The sequence below is a fragment of the Cercospora kikuchii genome (genome assembly GCF_019650295.1).
Source record: "Cercospora kikuchii DNA, contig_00001, whole genome shotgun sequence".
In the NCBI taxonomy this organism is placed as follows: Eukaryota; Fungi; Ascomycota; class Dothideomycetes; order Mycosphaerellales; family Mycosphaerellaceae; genus Cercospora; species Cercospora kikuchii.
In genome coordinates this window covers 4,618,822-4,639,268 of record NW_025408582.1, presented here as the reverse complement: position 1 = coordinate 4,639,268, position 20,447 = coordinate 4,618,822, and the positions used below count along the sequence as shown (strand labels likewise).

At 54.2% G+C, this 20,447-nt stretch overlaps 9 protein-coding genes across 10 annotated transcripts; 5 read left to right on the top strand and 4 right to left on the bottom strand.

Annotated features, from left to right (window-relative positions):
- Window positions 1-89: 89 nt before the first annotated feature.
- CKM354_000181900 (polynucleotide 5'-hydroxyl-kinase) lies at window positions 90-2,085 on the top strand (the record flags this gene model as incomplete). Its single annotated transcript, XM_044796954.1, has 2 exons — window positions 90-1,511; window positions 1,606-2,085. The coding sequence occupies 2 exons, from the start codon at window positions 90-92 to the stop codon at window positions 2,083-2,085; spliced, it is 1,902 nt and encodes a 633-aa protein (XP_044652889.1).
- A 518-nt stretch (window positions 2,086-2,603) lies between these two features.
- On the top strand, window positions 2,604-3,491 carry CKM354_000181800 (uncharacterized protein; the record flags this gene model as incomplete). 2 transcript variants are annotated; one of them, XM_044796953.1, is made up of 2 exons in its annotated part: window positions 2,604-3,151; window positions 3,214-3,238. In XM_044796953.1, the coding sequence occupies 2 exons, from the start codon at window positions 2,604-2,606 to the stop codon at window positions 3,236-3,238; spliced, it is 573 nt and encodes a 190-aa protein (XP_044652888.1). The 2 variants fall into 2 exon arrangements, with proteins under 2 accessions (XP_044652888.1, XP_044652887.1); XM_044796952.1 differs by having other exon boundaries at window positions 2,604-3,491.
- A 1,153-nt stretch (window positions 3,492-4,644) lies between these two features.
- On the top strand, window positions 4,645-5,685 carry CKM354_000181700 (uncharacterized protein; the record flags this gene model as incomplete). The annotated part of the gene is made up of 3 exons (XM_044796951.1): window positions 4,645-4,712; window positions 4,772-4,787; window positions 4,843-5,685. The coding sequence occupies 3 exons, from the start codon at window positions 4,645-4,647 to the stop codon at window positions 5,683-5,685; spliced, it is 927 nt and encodes a 308-aa protein (XP_044652886.1).
- Window positions 5,686-7,471: 1,786 nt separating this feature from the next.
- Window positions 7,472-9,152, bottom strand: CKM354_000181600 (uncharacterized protein; the record flags this gene model as incomplete). The annotated part of the gene is made up of 2 exons (XM_044796950.1): window positions 7,472-8,988; window positions 9,038-9,152. 2 exons carry the CDS (start codon window positions 9,150-9,152, stop codon window positions 7,472-7,474), a joined length of 1,632 nt encoding a protein of 543 aa, XP_044652885.1.
- Window positions 9,153-9,957: 805 nt separating this feature from the next.
- Window positions 9,958-10,599, bottom strand: CKM354_000181500 (uncharacterized protein; the record flags this gene model as incomplete). Its single annotated transcript, XM_044796949.1, has 1 exon — window positions 9,958-10,599. The coding sequence occupies one exon, from the start codon at window positions 10,597-10,599 to the stop codon at window positions 9,958-9,960; it is 642 nt and encodes a 213-aa protein (XP_044652884.1).
- A 731-nt stretch (window positions 10,600-11,330) lies between these two features.
- CKM354_000181400 (uncharacterized protein) lies at window positions 11,331-12,360 on the bottom strand (the record flags this gene model as incomplete). Its single annotated transcript, XM_044796948.1, has 2 exons — window positions 11,331-12,225; window positions 12,296-12,360. The coding sequence occupies 2 exons, from the start codon at window positions 12,358-12,360 to the stop codon at window positions 11,331-11,333; spliced, it is 960 nt and encodes a 319-aa protein (XP_044652883.1).
- A 2,224-nt stretch (window positions 12,361-14,584) lies between these two features.
- On the top strand, window positions 14,585-14,917 carry CKM354_000181300 (uncharacterized protein; the record flags this gene model as incomplete). Its single annotated transcript, XM_044796947.1, has 2 exons — window positions 14,585-14,624; window positions 14,691-14,917. 2 exons carry the CDS (start codon window positions 14,585-14,587, stop codon window positions 14,915-14,917), a joined length of 267 nt encoding a protein of 88 aa, XP_044652882.1.
- An 834-nt stretch (window positions 14,918-15,751) lies between these two features.
- Window positions 15,752-17,473, bottom strand: CKM354_000181200 (uncharacterized protein; the record flags this gene model as incomplete). Its single annotated transcript, XM_044796946.1, has 3 exons — window positions 15,752-17,031; window positions 17,081-17,293; window positions 17,350-17,473. The coding sequence occupies 3 exons, from the start codon at window positions 17,471-17,473 to the stop codon at window positions 15,752-15,754; spliced, it is 1,617 nt and encodes a 538-aa protein (XP_044652881.1).
- A 433-nt stretch (window positions 17,474-17,906) lies between these two features.
- Window positions 17,907-18,833, top strand: CKM354_000181100 (uncharacterized protein; the record flags this gene model as incomplete). The annotated part of the gene is made up of 1 exon (XM_044796945.1): window positions 17,907-18,833. One exon carries the CDS (start codon window positions 17,907-17,909, stop codon window positions 18,831-18,833), a length of 927 nt encoding a protein of 308 aa, XP_044652880.1.
- Between the last annotated feature and the right edge of the window lie 1,614 nt (window positions 18,834-20,447).

The following is a 20,447-nucleotide window of genomic DNA, read 5'->3' as shown; positions in this document are numbered from 1 at the left end:
AGGTTTACGAGCTAAAAGTTTAGTGTCAAGCTTCTGAAAATAGTTGTACCGGGGATCAGCACATCGTCCGCGACTGCACAACACACAGCATGGCCGCCGCCAAACGGAAAGCACGAGAAGCATTTGGCAGGAACAAATCGCAAGATCTGAGGAGCTCGGTGCCACAACTGAGCGCATTTGCCGCCGCCCGTGCAATCAGTTCTTCGGCTGATCGGCCAGAATCAGCTTCTTCGACATGTAAACCAAAGGATGAGACTGGCATTGGCGCTATTGAGGAGCTGAGCGCGCACGAGACGACCGGAAGCACTCAAATGGCACTTGACGATTCGATGGTGAGCATGAAACCCGAGCGCGGCGATGCAGCGAAAATCAACGTCACTCTCTCGACCATCAAGCAAAACGCTATCGACTTGCCGAGCGACGATGCCATGGTGATTTCAATGCGACAGGAAGAAAGTGTCACGTTTTTGGGCGACTTCAACTTACAAGTACTAAACGGCGTTGTTTCCGTATATGGGTCTATGCTCCATGCCAACCGAGGCGTGCAAAGAGTGTACGCACCAGCAACATCTCCACTGCCTGTGATTACAGCTCGCAAGCCGGAAACGTTAATTCGGGTCACATCAGTATTTTCTGGGCTGGCAAGTATCGAGCCACTTTCTCCGATGTTCCGCGATATTTGCTCGTCAGCCGAGGGCGACTCTCGTTCGTTCCGCGTCCTTCGCAATTCCAGAGATGACCCAATGGGAAGGGCAATAACACCTCTTGAAATCGATGACGGCACCAGGAAAGTGATCTCTCAGCTCAATGCTCGGCTGGATGCAGGGGGCCAGACGCCTCGTATTATGGCAATCGGTGGCAAGTCTGCTGGGAAGTCGACTTTCAATCGCATTCTCTGTAATACTGTCACCAGCCGAGCCGACAAGAGCAGCTGCGCCTATATTGATCTGGATCCTGGCCAACCAGAGTTCGGGCCACCTGGCCAGCTCTCATTGATCGAAGTCACTGCGCCAATCTTGGGTCCGGCGTTCACTCATCAAGCATCAACGCGCAACTCGAGCTATCGCCTCATACGATCCCACACGATCGCCTCAACAACATTCAAGGACGACCCAGACCACTATCTCGCATGTGCTGTCGACCTGTTGAGCTACGCACCTAAGAACACGCCTATAATTATCAACTCATGTGGTTGGGTAAATGGGCTAGGAGCGAGCACGATAGTCTCACTGGCATCCAAGCTATCCATATCAGATCTGGTGAGTCTAGACTCAATTGAGACAGAAGTGCTCAGCGAAGTTGCCGCAGTGGTAGGCAATGTGCCGCTCCGCATTTCTAGGAGGCAGCGACAGCAGGCATTACGGACGCCAGCGGAGCTCCGCGCCATGCAAACGATGGCATACTTCCATCAGAAGTCTTCCCTGAGCTCGATCAAATGGATTGCGAAGCCTATCAATGAGATTCGGCCATGGATCGTCTCTTACTCCCCGGAAGGCTCAGGAATCGCAGCGGTAAGACCACTCCCGCGCTTCGTACACATAGCAGCGTGTACGAAGAGTAGTGCGCCGTGAACCACACCTTGACACAAATGCTGACACGCTACAGGTTCTCAGCTACGGCCAAGCCCCGCATCCGGATTTTCTGGGCGAAGTGCTTGATGGTTCCATAGTGGCCATCACAGTCATCGATGACCAGGCCTTCGACCAAGAAGCGATTCATCACACAGCCACAGAAAACATTCCCTACCTACCACCAGGTGCGACAGGCCACACCCCTCCTCTCGATCCTAGGCGCAGTCATTGCATTGGTCTTGCGCTGGTACGCGGCATCGATACAGAAAGCAAGACTTTGCAGCTAGTCACGCCCGTTGCCGGAAGTGAAATCGAAGCGATTGCAGACAAGCAAGTAGTGCTCGTACGCGGCGGATTTGATCCACCAGAATGGGCTTACTTGGAGGACTGGTATGCGACAGGCGGAGCTGTAGATACAGAGGAACGGCCATGGGTCAGCTTTCAGGAGCAAGCGGGTATAGAAGGCTCGATTTGGCGTATGCGACATCCTCCTATGGCAAAGGATGTACGCTAAATGGACGATGGCTTTCTCAAGCCTGATGAATCGGTCCGAGGCATCGCAAGTTACACCAAGCAGAATGTGCAGCCTCTGCAACTGGTAGAGATATTTTTCCCTCGTTGTCCTAGACAAAGCACACTTTTCTTTTCACTTCACTCTGGTCGTTCACGTTGTCGTCTACACGGACGCTGTTGCCTCGGCAAAAACTCGGATCGCCGTCTCGATCCTTTGTCATCAGGAGATTCCGCTCCAATGGCAGTCGATGACAGGTCACTCAAGCTCTCTCTCGCATTTGTAAGGACTAGTTGCGTCATTCGAATACCGACGGATATAAGGGCTACAAGCACGTCAGCAAGTAAACAGCATCATAGCAATCGTAGGTCATCTTCCAGGCTTTCTCTTGGTATATGTTCGCGCGATCATCTTTGCGATTCTTCACCAGCAAGCGACTCTCATCCACAGCAAGCAGATCATACAATCGAGTGCAGAATATACCGCCACTGAGGAACGCCCGACCGCAGCAGACCGCAAATATGACGACGGCGATCTTCAAACACATTGACACCACCACATACACTGGAAAACCATGGGGCAAGGTTGATGCCGACGCGACATCCTTCAAACTCGAAGATGTGGAGCGCAACGTGCACAACATTCGAGGACGCGAGCAAGAGTTCACAACAGACAACTCTGGCTTTGCCGTATACAACTCGCCCGCGAAAGAGAAGCTGTTCACAGACGACAAGGCAGTGCGTGAGGGATACTATGCCGAGGTGGAAGACCTGCTCCGCAAGAACATCAAGGGTATCAAGAAGGTGCATATTTTCGATCACACAATTCGACGAAAGGACAAGGCTTCGCCGCGACAGCCCGTACAGCAGGTGCATGTGGATCAAACTGCAGGAGCCACGGACGTCCGTGTGCGACGACACCTCTCATCAGAAGCGGACGAGCTTCTGAAGGGCCGTTACCAAATCATCAACGTGTGGAGGCCCATAGGACATCCGGCGTCGGACTTCCCGCTCGCGGTCGTGGACTGGAGGAGTACGGAGCCGAAGGACTTCATCCCAGTCGACCTTTTGTACCCTGTCCGACCAGATTCCGCCATGGACGATGACGACAGAGGCAAGGAACGCCTGGCAGATCCGGCTACTTTGCAGTCAACTGAAGGCTACGAGGCGCGAGGTGAGACTCTCGGAGTCGCAGCCAACGAAAACCACAAATTCTACTATATGAAGGATATGACTCCGGACGAAGTTATGCTGTTGAAGTGTTATGACAGTTTCGGAGTCGGAGAGAAGTTCGAGCATGAAGGCATCGCCACTCGAACTCCACACACGGCTTTCTTTGATCCTAACACTCCTGCAGACGCGCCGGGTAGGCAGAGTATTGAGGTTCGATGCTTGGTATTCTACGAATAGGCATGAAATAGAGTGACATTGTTGATAGAATGCAGTCACGACCAGCAAGTTCCGCAAAACCGCAATTATCCACTACGCACGTAAATCTTGTGTTCCATCTGACGTGTTGATGGCATCCCGGGCCATAGCGAACAACATCACTTCTTGCCCATTTTCTGGGCCTGGAACTTGGAGAAACAGTGCCAATGCAGGCCAGCCGCGCGAGCGCGCCTCAACACTCCGTTCTTATGCAGTTCTCCTAATTGCCTGCCACTTCCCGTGCGCACATGCAAGCAGAATTTACCATTTGCGCACGTCATAGCCCTAACTAACGGCCTTTACTCCGGTGGTGGGAGGGCTACAGTTCAACTTCACCATATCTGGAACATCGACTGTGTGCCTCCGCTATGGCGGGAACAGGAACATGCATAATTTTCAGTTCGCTTCCGAATATTCATGGTGGCAGACATCCTCCAGATCCCTTATTCGTTGTTCGTGGGCTGGTAAATGTTACTTGCAGGGCTGTGCCTGTGCCACCTTCCCTAATGCTCGCGAGATCTGGCAACGGGACAGGAGTGCTTGCGAGTCGCGAAGGAAAGCATTGTGCATACTCGCAAGAGCCACTTCTAGACACAATGGGAGTAACTCTCATAACCTCGAGCAAACCCCAGGTAAGAGCTGCATGGCGGTCCTTCGTCCGAAAATCCAATATATTTATGTAGGGTACAGCCCCAGTCGGTAAGATACGATCTCCTTCCAGTGAAGAATGCGAAGTACGTCCACATCTCCACGCCGGCAATGCACAAGACACAAGGATGATGCAAGATGGCTCAATCAGGGCTGAAGAAAACACAGGAGATGCAAGCAGTAAGTTGTACTTTGTCACGCCACTCCATCCGTGTGCAGCGCCCTCTCTAATCTCTGATTACTCCCCAGTGATGCAAGAATCTCGCACTCATACAGCAAATCCTCCTAGGGGAGCTGGCATGCTTGCCCGCTTCCGAAATAAGCGGCTGATTGGGTGGCACGGCCAACATTTTCTCAATAGCTGCACATCTGCCGACCTATTGTCTCGCAGGTACTTTTCTACACACTTGCTGGGCACGCGTGCTCCGTCAGCTTCGATCTTGTACACCTCTGCGATCACAGCAAATTCTGGGCCACTCCAATCGCAATGTCATCAAGCAAGCCGAAGCACAACAGGACTACACCAAATATTAAAGCTGCATGTGAAGAATGCCGGTATTGCTATCCGATGTACCTCGCAAGGGAGATGTCGATGTGCTAATCTCCACCCACAGAATCAGAAAAACAAAGGTGAGGCTTGCCACAAAGGCCGCAAAGCTCTCTCTCATCAATCATGTCTGCGCAGTGTGATGGCGGCCGTCCCGCCTGTTCGCGATGTATCAAGAAAGACAAACGCTGCGAATACGATGCAGAGCCCGATGAACATCGATCAGCGACCTTGAAGCGCAAATGCAAAGTCTTTGAGCAACGAGCCCTGGCTGGTGAGCGGCTACTCGCAGCCATGCGAGACCTCCCCGAAGACGATGCCGTCAGCCTATTGCGAAGACTGCGCGCTCAAGAAGGAATTGAGAATGTTGCAGCTTCTCTCGCTGAGCCGAGCTCTCGAGATCTCCATGAGCGGGAGACTTCGCCCACGCTCTCTGTAGCAGGTTCCTATTCCAGTGCAGGCAGCGCCGCCCCTTTGCCCACAATGCCCGAAGACCCATCTCGGTCCCATGATTTTGACAAGCAGCAACGGCAAGGTGGTAGACACAGTGAAGCCAGCGAAATGTCTGGCCATAGCACGACAGACCAAAGACTCGCCATATCGTTCCTCGTGACCACTGTAGCGGGATCACGAACTTCGCCACAGCAGCTACCGAGGAACGTCAACAGGCCGACCGCGCACTTCGGTCCTTCAGCGGTTCAGCGAATGGCAAGCTATCCTCCCTTCTCCACTGCAGCAATCGAGACGAGTCGCAGAGCATCTGCGCCTAGCCCTTACGTCGTTGCTGGCTCGCAAGCGAACAAGCCCGTCCCATCAAGCCAACGGTCCCGACAACAAATCTCACCATCGGGTGACGAAACTATGCAGTCGCAGCACATCGGGAAGGCGCCTGATCCGGGAAACGACTGGGACCAATACTTCACGAGCGTTTCGTCGCTGCTCCAAAAATTAGGCGAAGGACCTCGTGGCGGACGCCAGTGACACTTGCGATCGGTATAGTTCTTCAGCATCTGCATTGCAGGCAGAGAGGCGTTTTTGACGAGCGCATCACGATCAGGGATCGATGACCATATCGGGGATTGGTGAGGGCCACGTCTGCATGCGCTTGGCAAATGTCACGGATTAGAAGCCTGCGCTTTGTGAAGCCCATACAGCACGTTCCGTCCAAACGTGTTGGCGGTGAGCTTTAAAAGGTCTCCGCCACTGATTTTCAGGCATCGATTAAGAGCACGCAGAAATGATACACGAGTGACCGACAGGACCCACAAGTGTACGCGGGTACGGCAAACTGAGTTGAGTCAAACTCGAGCAAGCTGATGGGATTGTGGCAGCGTGGACGTTCCTCACACTGGTGTTCACAGTGCCCTCGTTCTCGCTATTGCGCATTGTCGCCATTGCAACCCTGGAACTGGAAAAGGAAGTGTGGCGCAACTGTCTGATTGGGTCTTGTCGTCATAATTGTGCTGTGCAGTTACCAATTCGAGGAGAGGGAAAGCGAGTTCGTCAGTAGGACACGACGTGAACGCATACCGAATACACACTAGCAAGTACGTCGGTCTTGCACCATCTGCAGTTGTGAAAGCTGGTATCGGTTCGAGATACCACGGAAAATCTGCTGCAGCAGCTGTGGTGGAGCACATGTATCCCGACGCTGATGGTAATGAAGGTCGCATCAGATTTGATGGCTGTTGTACAAGTCCCGCCCCGTGCTGACTCTCGCTCCATGTCCACTACTCTTCAAGATTGAGAAACGACCCGTAACAAGTCAGAGAATCCACGACTTGCTCGCCATGCCAAAAAGACGGGGCAGCTTCGGACGCAGACCTTGATGCTGTGTAAGGACAGGTGGATTCGTCAAGCAAGCAAACGGTGCAGCCGTAGCCGTAGCTCGCCACTAGAACACTAAACGCGGCAAGCCGCAGTCTTTCGGGACCAGGGCCGCTCTACAAAATCCCAGTCGCAGCAGCCGTCCAACCCTAACGTTCCACAGAAGTTGCAGAAGCGCAGAGCAGCGAGGCAGACTTGTTGCCGTGCCGCAACATGTTGAGGGTCCTGGGTGATGTGCAACGAGGGTATGCCGTGAGAGCGAACCATGTCCCATGCCCTTCCCTCCATCGTTCGTCACAGACGGCTTTGCCGACGTGCCCGAGACGAGAAAACAATCGTCATCATGACTGATGATGAGAACGACCCCTGGAATTTGTCCACCTTCGTATCTGTGAGCGTGGCAGGTGGCAGAGTAGTTTCAAAACAGCTTTCGTCCCGGAAATGTGTAGCTCCGCGGCCATTCGCTCGTCCCTCCTTAGACTTTCCCGCAAAAAGGAGGTAAGTCCGTGGAGAAGGTCAGTCGTGTTTCCGTCCGCGCCCTCACACGGCCTTGTGAGCGGCCGCGCAGGGCAACGGCAAGACGGCTATAACTACGGAAAGTATTATCAAGCACGGAAGCGGCTAAAGAACATCTACCTTTTCTTCTTCGGCTCCCGACGGCGACGGTGAGATCGTCCTTGTCCCCGAGCTTGTGCATAGCCCCTTGCGTCTTCATTGCACGCTTGACCATCTTCTGCAGACATTGCAGTTGATCGCTGTGCTAGTCTACAGTCGGGGCAAATAAGATAGCTATACGGTAATTGTGAAGCAAGTATAAACGCCACAACTCCTCGCTAAAGAATTATTTTCCCAGTCCTTCCAGTCCGCTGGGCATTCGCATCGTCCAATCCTTTCAGCCGCACACCAATTTGTATGGACTCCAGCTTCGCAGATAGCACATTTAGTACTGCATGCCGCCGCTGCCGTAGCCTTGGCCGACATTGTCATCAAGACTCTTGTAGCCGCCGCGGCCGCCTCCGCCGCGTCCACGAGCTCCTCCGCCGCGCGCATCCCGTCTGCCACGCGAAGGCGCGAAATTGCCGCGCGCCCCACGATTTGAACCGGCGCCGCCTCCGCGCGGTGCATTATTGAAGTTGTTGCCATTCTGCTTCGGAACCCACGTGCCGTCGTTGCGATTGTTACCGAAGCCGCCCCGGCCACCTTGATGAGTCTTCGCAGGTCTGTTGCCTTGCTGTCGGCTTGCACCGAGTGGTGGGAAGTCTTCTTCGCGCGGGTGCTTCTTCGCGTTCTTAGCGTTGGGAAAGCTCGCTTCGTACTCGTCCTCGTTTGAATACTCCTGTTCGATCCTGAGCAGCACCTTTTCGCCGACTGTGGTCTCGAACTCGAATGCTTGATGGTCGGGCACAGGCTGCCAGTTCTGTATCCGGCTTGCTTCGATAGGTTTGGCTTGACGTCGCGTTGCGAGAACAACACAAGGCGTAGCGTTCTCCGTGTACACTTTGGCGTTGGCAGGGACAGGTTGCACGCGCGCAGCCCAGACGCGTTGCTCGTAGATGGCAAGACCCGTCACCTTCCATCTCATCTTCGCGCCGATACCGCCGACCTTGTTGAGGATACTATGAGGCGCAGGGCGAGGTGTGATCAAGATATTATTGGCCAGATGTTTGAGCTCGTGCTCCGGGCAATTTGGCGGTGGCTTCACGAGCGAGCGAAGCCGATCGATATCTGCCTGCTCGATGAGATAGCCGGTATAGAACACAGATCGCTTGATCTTATACGGAATGGCGTTGCGTGGTGCCATGCCGTCCAAGATAGCTCGATTGTGGACGTTAATCATCTTCTGAACTTCAGCCACTTCTGAAACGGGATCCATGAAGCTATCTTGCTCCGTCACCTGGATTACTTCTGCCGTAATGGGTTGTCGCGGTACAGGAACTTGTGCTGTCGGAACTCCTGCCATCAACGTCTTGTTGAAGTCGGCGAAGAAGTCCCTGAATCCTTTGGTGTGCTTGACGCGATCCTCGTAGATGCGCAGCTCTTCAGCCTGGTGGTACGTGTAGACGATGTCCCGCAGTAGCGCCTGCTTGAAGAGCATGGTGCTGCCGAAGACCTCACCATTTGGTCCACTCGAAGGCTTGAGGCAGACCATGTCGAAAACAAGTCCCTTGGACTGTATCATCCTGCCAATCAAGTCGGCGAATTCCTGCTCTTGCCTGCCTGTCAACAGCACCGTCAATGCATCTTCCTCCGCCATGGACAATTGCACCAGCTGTACAATCGATTCGTTCCAGCAACCTTCCCAGGCGCGGGCCTCCTCTTTCTCGAGTCCTTGGCCAGTCGCTGCCAGGATACTGGGATTGTGCCACCAGCCACCATTGTGTAGAAACTCTTGAGCCTGCAACGAACCACATGTTCCAGTGTTCCAGACCTGTCGGTTCGGGAGTGGTGACTTGAATACTACACCAGGGTTAGTGCTTTACTAACCGAGTACTGCCAATCGGCCTACAAGTGTTGTCGAAGTCATAGACGTGGATCGCCTTGACCTGGTCGACGGATGGGAGCTGTCGATCCTGACTGCTCCAGCGCTTGAGCGCGGTGGGCGTGTGCGACAGCGCCATCATTCCCGACTTCAGCGAGTGACTGCGAGCAGGATGATGAGATGATACGCGAGTCCGCACGTCCAAGTCCAAAGCGCGATTGCGACTGACGCGCTTGAGTTCGGATCTCGGAGAAATGAAACTCCGTAGACGCCAAGACAAACTCCCTCACTCCAGTGTCAGCACTCAGGGGAGACTCGATGTTAACCTACGAATGTGCATCATGAAGAGATGCGCGCGAAGGACGCCTAGCATGCGGTGACGAGCTAACCCTCTGAGCCACCACATTCGGACAGTCGCACTTGTCCTTGGAAGCCATTGAGGTCCAATCCAAAATCACACTTCTTCCCGTCAAAGAAGACATTGCCTGACCCGCTACAGATTTGATGCACTTACATGCAATGAAGTCGTACGATGCTATTGTCTGCACACCTTGATCAAGCCGTAGCATGCAGTCGCGGGAGACAAGCTACTCAACCGTCACTCGATGCTTAATCACGCCACGAGTATGATAGCAAGCTGAGAGTTTGAACAGGCGCTGCACAGCGCCAACGGAAAATGTGCTGTCTAGAAGAGCAGAGTTGTTATAGCACGAGGCTACAGTCGTACATTTAGGTGGACTGAAATATGAGACTATAGGTTAGAAGTGCTGCTGCTTCCCTCCTGGAGTCGACTCATGGGACACGCCGTATATCGTGATTCCATTGCGTGACGGCTCAGGACGCATCGAGATACTCCTGCTGTAACACGTGGCCATCTTCCCGGCTTCATTCGCCAGTATGCTATGCCACCCGACCCAAATTTTCCATCAGCCGAATAGGAGGTGCAATCAGCTCAAAATCTTCGCGAGCTCTTCTTTCACGTCCTGCTCATAAGCCGCGTGCTCTCCGCCAGTCTCGTATATCGTCGCTCTTGTTGTCCCATCAGTATCGTAGATTGCCAGCACATCCAGCATATCCTTTGCTTCCCGCCCCTTTCCACCTTGCTTGCAAAGGCCCCTGACGAAGTTCATCAGATCACCAGCCAGTCTTTTAGCAGAATAATGCTTGTTGTAAGGGACCTCCAACCTCGTAAGATTTGGAGTGTGCGCACTCAATGGCTTCAAGAAGAAGTCATGGCACATACTGACATACTGCAAGCGAACTAGACGTACTGCTTGAGCGTTGCTACCGCGGATCGCGCGCATCCACTCTGTGAAGTGATCGCTGTTGGAGAAGTGGAAGGTGTTGTTGCCGTAGAATACCGGCGCTGCCTCCCTGTTGCTGAGGGTGCTGTTGCGCAAGAAGGAAACCGCAAATTGTCTGGTCGTGTTATCCGTATGGCGGGTTGTCGAGTATCGACCCTTTGCTGCGATTGTCCCTCGTCTGCGCGATATTACTATTGTGTCCTCAGCGACCAACGTATGGTGATAGATCTCATTTCTGATCTCAGCGGGTAGATCAAATAAGGTGACCGGTCTTGATTGAGACATCGTAATGGCTTGCGCTGAGGGCGAGTCGGTGCGCCGAATAGCAATAGAGATCGATTGAACGTGGTGATTCCCAGCGTAGGAGCTGGCGGCAGTCAAATGCTCTTCCGGCAACTGGGGGCTAGGATGCGTGATGGACGGTTTCGTTGCTCGCGCTCGGTTGGTCTGTTCGATGTGTGTCGAGACTCAAGAGAGGAGGTGAATTGAGCGCAGGATCTGGTATCTGCCAACAAATCTGACGTAAGTGAGTGCCAGCGGCATTAGTTATCGAAGCGGTCCTGTCATTGAAGGTGAAGTTATGTTCACTTCATGTGGACACTGTCGTCGCGCACTCTGACTGGACTGTGACTGACATCAGAATCGACGCCGGAGATCGATTTTATGCCATCAGGCGGGTCTGGATCCGTACCTCCACTGCACTTGGAGGTTTACGGAGCCCCCAAGATTCAGTATATGAGAATCGTCTTCGTGGGAACCGATGCGATTGTGGACTGCGACGGCTGCGAGTCGGCTGCACGCTCCTATTCATATCTCAAGATCCTCTGCCACCAACCACGTGGGCTCTCTTCGTACTGCCTGGTGTCACGAGCGGTCGCCAGATCGGATGGTGATGTTGTACTGGGTGAGAATGATATCGCATAGCCACGGTCTGTCGCCGTCACTCGTGCCTGTTTGAGATTCTCGATTCGTTGCGACCTGCCGGAGAGCGGTCACTCTCATGCCGTACGCGATCATCAAATGCCCTTCGCAACTTCTTCTGCGATTTCTTTGGCCTTGTGCTCGTTGTAACGGTGGAGAGGTGTGCACTTACAGCCCGCCGTGGGATCGTGCGACAGGGCGCAGTATCGGAGTGTCGAGAACTCATCTCGTAGGACGCGGACCTCGTGGTGAAGAAGAGTGTTAGTCTGCTCAATTTCTCGGGCGCGATCCTCAATCTCTTTGGCGGAGCGCTTCTTCTTGCGACGGGTTTTGGCCGCCGCTATGCGATTGCGCTCCCTGCTGATCTTGAGTTTCTCGTCCTCCTCGCTACCTCCATCAGAGACAAAGTCCATACGCTCATCATGAGGGTCGTTGCTTCGCTTGCTTGCCGAAGAGGGACGCGTGGCACCTTCGCTACTACTTGGGCGTTGCGAAAGAGATTGGCGCGATGTGGACATGTTGTCGGCGCTCTGAATGTTGCGCAAACCATGAGCGCTTTGCCGGGCGCCAACGGAAGACGGCCGCTGCGTTTGCTCACGATTGCTCGGAGTCTGGTTGACGCTCTGGTTGCGCAGTCGCGATGTGATTGGAAAGGCTGTGCTGTTGCCCACGAGAATTTGCGGAGGTGATAGTGACATGGACGCGTCAAAGGAGGGCATAGCCGCAGTAGACAGGCCTGGCAGAGTCGGTGCCGCGAGCTCTGGCGTTGTCGACGATGATGCAGCTGTTTGTGCCAAAGAGGCGTTCCATGCAGTCGCGGAAGGGTTTGGATCGTCTAGGGACGGAGTCTGCAGGTCGAGCGCGATGCCGTAGACTAGCTGCTGATCGGCCCAGGTGGCAGGAGCTGGCATCGGGCTCGCATTGAACGTCAAGTCGGACGGCGGCAAGGTTGTCTGCGCCATGCCATCCGACGGAGGATATTGCCCAGTGCTATCATGGTCGCGTCAGGCTCGACTCGACGCCGAAAGCAGCATTGCAGGCGGGAGGTGGGCAGACTTACGCTGGTGGGACGTGGAATTGCTGACTGTAAACCTGCTCGTCGTGAGATGCGCGTGAGCTGTCCATGGATCGCGCCAAAGCATTCTTGTGCCAACACAAGAGAATAGGGAAGCGAGAAGTGTAGTGAAGAAAGTGTTATATTTGCGGAGAGGTCAGTAGCGAAACATTAGCAATTGCAGTGATCCACAGTGCGTCCGACGGTTGGAGAAAACGAATGGCCGTTGCATCCACCCTGGCCTGCCTCGATTCGGCGAGCACCATATGTGACGGAACTTGGTCCTGCCGCGCCGAGCATCTCATGCACCTGCATGGAATTTGAGATGCTCGCGGACGCGGGCAGGACTCGCCACTCGACTGCAGAGCACAGGAGCTAAGTAAGAGCAGAGAGGAGAGGAAAGGCTCGCGAGATAGCCAAGGCCACGGACTTTAGCTGTATGTGGCGAGCTATGCGAGCGTCAACAGCCTTTAAATCGCACAGCTGGTGCACCAACCCGTGGCTGTCGTACGCAAGGATACCAAGCATGAGCCACAGCCTACAGACACTGAACGGTGCCAGGCGAAAAAGAACATCTCATCACCGTCCACAGCGAGGCCTGGTCCCCACCAAATTTGTCCGGACGTGTCTCCGAGGCACACTCAGGATTGGAAGGACGTACCACGAGCCAATGTCGCCCTACAGAAGCCCGCGCCGTCCGCTTTTCGCATTGCCGAGAATATCGGTGTCGATTGGCTATGCATGGTTGAGCGATTCGGTCTGGCGAGCGCGAGAGGCTTGAGAGCACGGCTTGCATGCAACTCTGCACACCGTACCCACACCGCGTTACGCCGCCAAGCCAATGCACGCCCATGCGGATCCTCACAGACGGCAGAGGGAAGAGCGTGTGCTTGCATGGCACTGGCTCCACGGACGAGGCAGCGGGAGTCGCTTCGCGCATGTGAAGGGACGATTCGAGGGCATCGAAGGCATCGCAGTGAGTAGGAGGGTGGTGGACGCCCGATGCTCCGATCGGCCATGACGTCGAGCAGACTAAGTAGAGACATTCCACGCTGCCAGAGTTGAGCCAGCAGCGTTGCCGCGGAGAATGCGCGAGGCAGTGCATGGTTGCGCATTCGCACATCGACGTTGCAGAGCTCATCGAGGGCGTGGTTGGGGTTAGGTTAAAGGCCTGACGTCTGTCTTGAGTTGCAGAGCAGCGGTACAAAGTCCGACCAAGGACTGGCTAGTCCCAAACTCTGTGGTTGGGCAGTGCCGAATGGCAGCAGGGTTCGGGGCGGTCGACTTGCCTCCGCGAGATCTCGATGCGCTTCGCAGCGTTCGCTGGGAGCTGCGGGCTGTTTGCAGTCAGGGAGCTTCATAAGAACGGCAGCTGCCTGGGCAGTCATGGTGGCGAGCCTTCTTCTCTCTTCAGGAGGAGAAGCACTTCTCTCGGCCTTTCGTTGTCCAGAACACCGGAGATGATGGGCAGCTCGTGAACGGCTCGGAATCCAGTCCGCCAATCCGCAGAGCCGCAAAAGTCTAGAAGGCCATCCGTTCTTAGCCGCGAGGCAGAATCCAAAAGTCAAACGCTGCTTCACCTCTCCTACTGCGCGAAGCGGAGGCCATTTCTCCTGCACGACGTGCTGTGAGCTTGCGTCTGCCTCACTTGGTGAGGAGGATGGCCTCGACTCGGCGGACTCTGATGGAAAATGGCTTCAGCCAGTGGTGGATGGAAGACTTTGCTCGAAATGAAGCTGGAACCTCCGTGGATGCACATGGCCCAAGTATACCAGGCAAGCCATGGCCATTCACCGCGTGCACTACGTCAGCATGAAGGACACTGAGGCCGTCACCGAGACTTCGCCTGGCTGCCACGCGACATGCGCAGGTGACGCCCAACTGGAGCTTAACTGGCTTGCATACCGCTTGCGACACTCCGGGTCGTCGACGTCTTCACATGAACAGCACGGTGGTGTCATCGCAGCCCACATTCCGTGATCACTGCGGAGCAGCAGCGTGCAGAATGGGGTGAATGCGTCGTCACATGCCCGCCTGCTCGTCGAGCGCCCCACTTTCTGTTCGCGTCGTGAATCTTCAAACGTCGTCATGGCTATGTCACGATCCTGTCACAGGCCAGTGTTGCCTCACAACAGCAAACGCCACCTGCCGCCTGCCCCTCCAGCGCATTGTCTACTTAAGCACTCTCCCACGCAACCCCTTCCCTTCCTCCTCATCCACAACACAAGCCACATCAAGTCAACAGACAACCACCTTCCACCCAAACCAACCACCAACCACATCCACCAATCCAACATGTCTGCACCAAACGCTGACAAGCCAAACGAGGGCATCGGTATGTCACCTCTCTAAACGACACCCCACTTTCGTCACTCCTTTGCTAACCTCCCCGCGTCAACAGTTGGCCAGATTGGCAACTCCCTCCAGAACGCCGCCAACTACGTCTCCGACACCGTCCAGGGCAAGTCCGCCGAGGCTTCCAAGGAGGCCAACAAGGAGCAGGCCAAGGGCAACACCCCAAACAGCAGCCTCACCGACCGCGCCAGCGGTGCCGCCGGCGCTGTCAGCGACAAGCTCAGCCAGGAGAAGCACGAGGGCTCCGCCAAGGTCAACAAGGAGGCTATCTAAGCTTGTTGTCTTTGATTTTGCACCACACACGAGGTACGTGAACATGCGGAACATGGGCATGCGAGCTTGTCACTGACAGTATGACAGCATGACTACAATGGTTCGTCTCGGGTGATGGGATTCAACAGTACGACACGGCATGACTGAGTTTACGAGATTACGGCATCAATCATGTGCCTGCCTTTGAATGGCGAGGCGTCTTCAGATACCCCAGAATCAAATTACCCTTTCTGAGTGAAACTGTTGCTGTTCTTCCACTCTTCAGTGATTCCCTCATATTACCATTTACCCCTCTTCGTGTCGTGTATTCAATGAAATTTCATCTGCCCCTCTTTACGTTGTGTAACCCATGTCGACGTTGTGAATGGTGCCGTGGATGCACTGCAAGGACTGGGTAGCTCTACTGCATGACTGCAGCAAGGAACAACACTCGCATACGCCCGTTCTGCAGACCCACATACTCGCCACAATACCGATGGCTTTGATACCATGCCACTGCATACCCATGTACAAAGTGATAGCCGTGACCTTTCAAGAGGAAAGCCTTCGGAGAACGATCAAGTGGCAAATGCCACATCTCATTTCTGGTCCCGTAGAATATGATACGCAATGCCAATTCCCACCCCAGCGCCATGCACGCCCCCTCTCTGTCTGCGTACAGCACAGATCTAAGAAGTAGGAAACTCCGCATCCTCAGCGTGCTGTTTGAGAAAACTGAAGAATATCCGCGCAACCACCTTCTCCGAGATGCAAACGCCCTTTTTCCAAAATGCACTTTGTCACCAAAAATCCCCGCTACTCTGCTCTTCGCGAAGAAATTACCTCTCCTCGTCATCAGAATTCCTGCACCACGTAAAATAGCATGTACGCCTCGGCATTCAGAACTTCCTTCTCGTCCACCAGTACGACCATACTGTCATCCAATCGAAACCACTCATCGTCCTGCTTCGAATATGATATGTAATGCCCGCTGTCGATTTTTCCCTTGTGCACGACGACGGAAGATAATTCGTAGATGGGCGTTTCGGGCTCGATGGGCGCTTCGTCGGCAGTGTCTTTATCTTTATTCGATGTTTTGCTCTCATCGTCATCGTCGTCCTTTTTCGAGTTCCCATTCGTGCCTTCCTTGCTTCCTGCACCAGTTTTGGTAACGTATGGAGACATGTCCAGTACGAATGGGAAGCGGACTTTGGTATCGACTTTTTGGCTTTCCTTGCTGGACTTTGAGTGGGAGAAGCGCTTGAAGTGGATGGGGATGACTGGCGGCAGGCGTGTCAACGAGAGCTTCTTCTTCGCTTCCTTGGGCCCGTCGCATTTCCGACAAGTGTAGTTTTCGCTCGATAACGTCTCAGCAGATGTGTACCGGTCCAGGCACTCGACCAACTCCACCGGGATCTGTTCCTTGACAGTCTGAGTAGCGCCCGTGAGTGCAAGCTTCTTCTTCTTGACCACAACGCCAGCGCTCTTCACATCGAGACTGAGGTCCATGAAAGCTTCTGATGTGCTGTTCGCAGTTTTGCATGTGCTGCACGTCACTGTGCTTCGCATCATTCCTCCGAACGTTTGGTGTACCACACATTCGCAGTCTTTCGCATCCTTTTTCTCCTCATCTTCCGTATTCGCCTCGTGCAGGCTGTTGAGTATGAATCCGAGGTATTCGTGTGCATCTTGCTGGCTGTACCCAGCCAAATTCCCTCCATTTTTCCAGCAGCCTTGTAGCATGTGCACTGCACCGTATCCCTCGTGTTTTTCAGCGCCATAAAAATCGGTAAACATATCGTCGAGAGCGCAAGAAGTGCATGCTTCGCGTTCACATTCGGAGGATCGATGCCCCTCGGAGAGGTAATATGTGCGGATGAATGGGTTGTGGATAAGCGACTGGAGGATCACGGACATGAAGCATGTCTGACCCATGTTATATAGCCCTCTCAGCCCTGTTGCAGCACACGGTGTTGTTGCAGTGTTGCCCGAGACCAGCTTCTTATCATTCTCGTCCGTCAGTGCAGAGAACTTTCGTTTCTTTGAGGGTGGGGATCGGATGGCTTCGAAGGCGGGGTCGTAGACGAAGTCTTTGCACATGTGGCAGTAGAGGAAGCCATTCGCAGACTCCACGGCTAAGATGTGTCAGCAATATGTATCCGTGTGCTCCTCGAAATCACCCACCAAAAAGATGGTCTTTGCGATGCGGGTCCCTCGTCACGCTGACATTGGGACATTGCAAGCAGAGGTATGTCACCGCGCCTGTCACCGCAGGTCCATTTGCTCCCTTGTACAGTGCCCAGCTCAAGTTGTCCTCTTTCTGTAGCGACGTGATCGCTTTCTGATATCCCGTAATGGCGCCTTGCCGTGCACTGGTCAGCAGGCTCTTCGTATGTGCTATGCACCCGCGTTAGCTCTCAGTCGCGCCCGTTGTATGCTGCACAGGCACTCACAGCACCCAAACTCGGTCTGCGTGGGCGTGAGGGCCTTCGTATCGCTGGTGCTGGCCTTCTTCAACAGCTTCGGTGCGGAGGAGGACTCGGAGGTGGCCGAGGGGGTTTGCGCCGTCGTCGCCATGATGTCGTGACGTACCAGCGCCTTTCCGACGACGTGCGCAGCTTTCACCAGCTCATCACCGGGACGAAGACGCAGTGGGGTTGTTGAGCCTCGCTCAGTGCGTGAACGTGAACATGTGCTCCGACGAGCTCGGATGAACCATTGATCGGCCGTGCCTGCCCTAGCGCCGCACTAAATCCGGGGAAGCGTGCAACGGTGCAGCGCCTTCCGCCACCCCGGTCGTGGCATGACGACAATGCCTTTGTGTGTACATGTTATGTACTCCTCCTCTGGCTCTGCGCGCTGAGTGTCATCTTCGTACAGTCGGAGACATTGCTAGTGACATTGCTATCAGCGTCTCCGCCGGGGCTATCCCTTACCTTGGAGTCTTGCCAATGGACCGGCACAAGCCCGATTTAGTTCACGACGAAGAGTCTGCGTAGAGACGAAGAACATGGCGGCGACACTTCAAGCAACAGAGACATCACCACTTCTCAGGCTCCCGCCGGAATTGCGGAATCAAATTTTTGAACATGTTCTCTGCAAAAAGAAAATCCACGTCGCTATGCGACCGACCCAGGCCGAGGAGTCTGGAGGATTTCCTTATGGCTCAGGACCCATCTGGTTCAATGAGCGCTACAAGCCCATGTACTGCGTCTGCTTGAACGGAGATGAATGGGCTGAAGCCTATGAACTGAGTAAAGCGGACGAGCCAGCAGAGCAGAACACCAATTTCCAAGCAAAAACGAACGACCACAAAGCTTGCGAGCGAGTCCTGAACGACTTACGATGGCAAGACTTCATGCGTATGCCCTCCGCACAGCATTGCGAATGTGTGACGAGGCCCTGTCCACATTTCTTCGAGCATCGACGAAATATGGTCGCGAAATATGGATCGCCTCCGGAAGGATTGAAGGTCGCTCATGCGAATACCAAACTGGACCTGTCGCTGCTCAGTACATGCAAGAAGATACACAATGAGACGGCTCTTCTTCCATACAGTGGCAACACATTCAGTTTCCACGTGCCAGTCGAGCTCAATGCTTTTCTGGACCAGGTCCTGACCCGATCGCAACGTGATGCAATACAAACTTTGTATGTATACATGGGCGCGCTAAGCCGGCCTACGCTACCAAACACTGTTCCACGAGATCTCAAGAGACTGCAATGTCACGTCCCGAGTCTCACGCCAGCTGTCATGACAGAAGACATGCATGAAACGCTGGGCCCCTGGAGTCGGAAATTCGAGGAAGTCCAGGTGATCCTAGGGGAAATGGGAAGCAAACCAGTTGGGGAGCAACAGGTCAAAGGACGAAGAGAATTCTCCAGGACTTTAGAGGATCTGTTGACTAAGACTTCAAGCTTCTCGGCGGGGACGTGAGGATATTTGGGTATTCGCGCGCAGTCTTCCGCTCCCAGGTCACTCCAGTGCGCCATTAACTGCACGCTCCAGCAAATACGTAGGTCCTTGACTTCTGGGATGTAGGGTTACGACCAACCTTACTGCTTGCACCACGGACTTTCCTGGTCGTCCGTGCTCCGTGTTGCACAAGCACGCTGACCGATGATGACGCGGGCGCAGACGCAGAAAGTAGCCCACGCAAGTGGCAACAACTTCTCTTCCACACACCGCCTGTCGCCGCCTTGCCTCCGGTCTGAATCGCCACAAAGGAACAATGTCTGGAATACGAGCTTACAACACGGTGAGCCTTCTGCGGTCATGGCAACGCCAGTGATCTTGCGTGCGTAGGCTTGTCACCTCAGTGGGGGTCTTGTGGTCTTGAGATTGCCACAGCAGCGAGGGAGTGAGGAGAAGACGACGGCTTCGCGGGCCTCTACTGCAGCAAGGCCAAAGACGAAGTGGTTCCGATCGCGCCGGCTCTACCTCTTGTGACTCGGAAGCGCGAGCTGAAGAGGGCCTTACACATTCGACTGATGGTTCTCGCTGGTCGTGTTTGGTATAGGTCGTCCGTCAGAACGCTGGTAAAGCAAGAGAGTGGCCAGAGGAGATCGGCGCACAGCCATTGGTCCTTCATCGCCCTCGCAATCGCCCTCGCAGATTCACTAGCTCGCAGATGGTGCTTGTTTGCCGTGATTACTGGCGTGTATCGATCCCAAGCGCTGGTCTCATCTCGCCCAGTCAAGTCCGTCTTTCCAGCTCTGCTATACTAGCCGCCGGCATTGTTGATTTCGGCAGACTGCATTTCGCAAATCCGAATGTTCCTCCGGCTGACACGAAGTGTTGTATTGCAAACAGAATATTGAGTTTATGATCTCGACTAGCAGAAATTAAATGTTGCACCTCCTAACATACCATCCGAACACGCCCACGCCCTCAGTCGCAGCGTCTTCCAAATTCGGGAAGCCGGGGACGCCGAACAGATCGTGGCTCATCGTATCTCTACGATACTTCCGGCAGGATCAGTAGACGCATCTAGAGAAACTCTGATCGATGCTGAGGCAGCAAGCAGGGCTGAAAGTTCTCGTGCGTTTGGTGCTGCGTTCTGTCGCTGTGGCGGGCGCAGATACAGCTCGACTAATGTTATCCTGTATTCTCTGTGGTCTTTGAAACAGACTGATGACTATGCCTTCACGTCGTCTCGTATTCTTTCTCACAGTGGCTTTGCTGACAGGATTGCTACCACCGGAAATGACCGAAGGTTGCCAGCTTTTGTGTGACTATTCTCGAACGCGTCGACATCAGTCCGAAGAGGCCGCCTCGACTCACAGTCGGTGCATGTGCTGCGGTGAAGTGTAGAGAGGAGTAGCTTCAACTGCGGTGAGTGCGAAAAGCGAAATTCGATGATCATGTCTTGAAGAGGCATCCCTGGAAAACGTGACCGGCGACGAGCCCTGAGAGACTAAAATGTCTCCACTTTGATCGCGGTCTGGGGACAACGCAGATCTTGTGCCTGAACATCACCCTCGCCCAACCACAACACAACCACGTTTCTAGTTCTGCACTGCCGGCCTATCAACGAGTGTGCTACCGCGG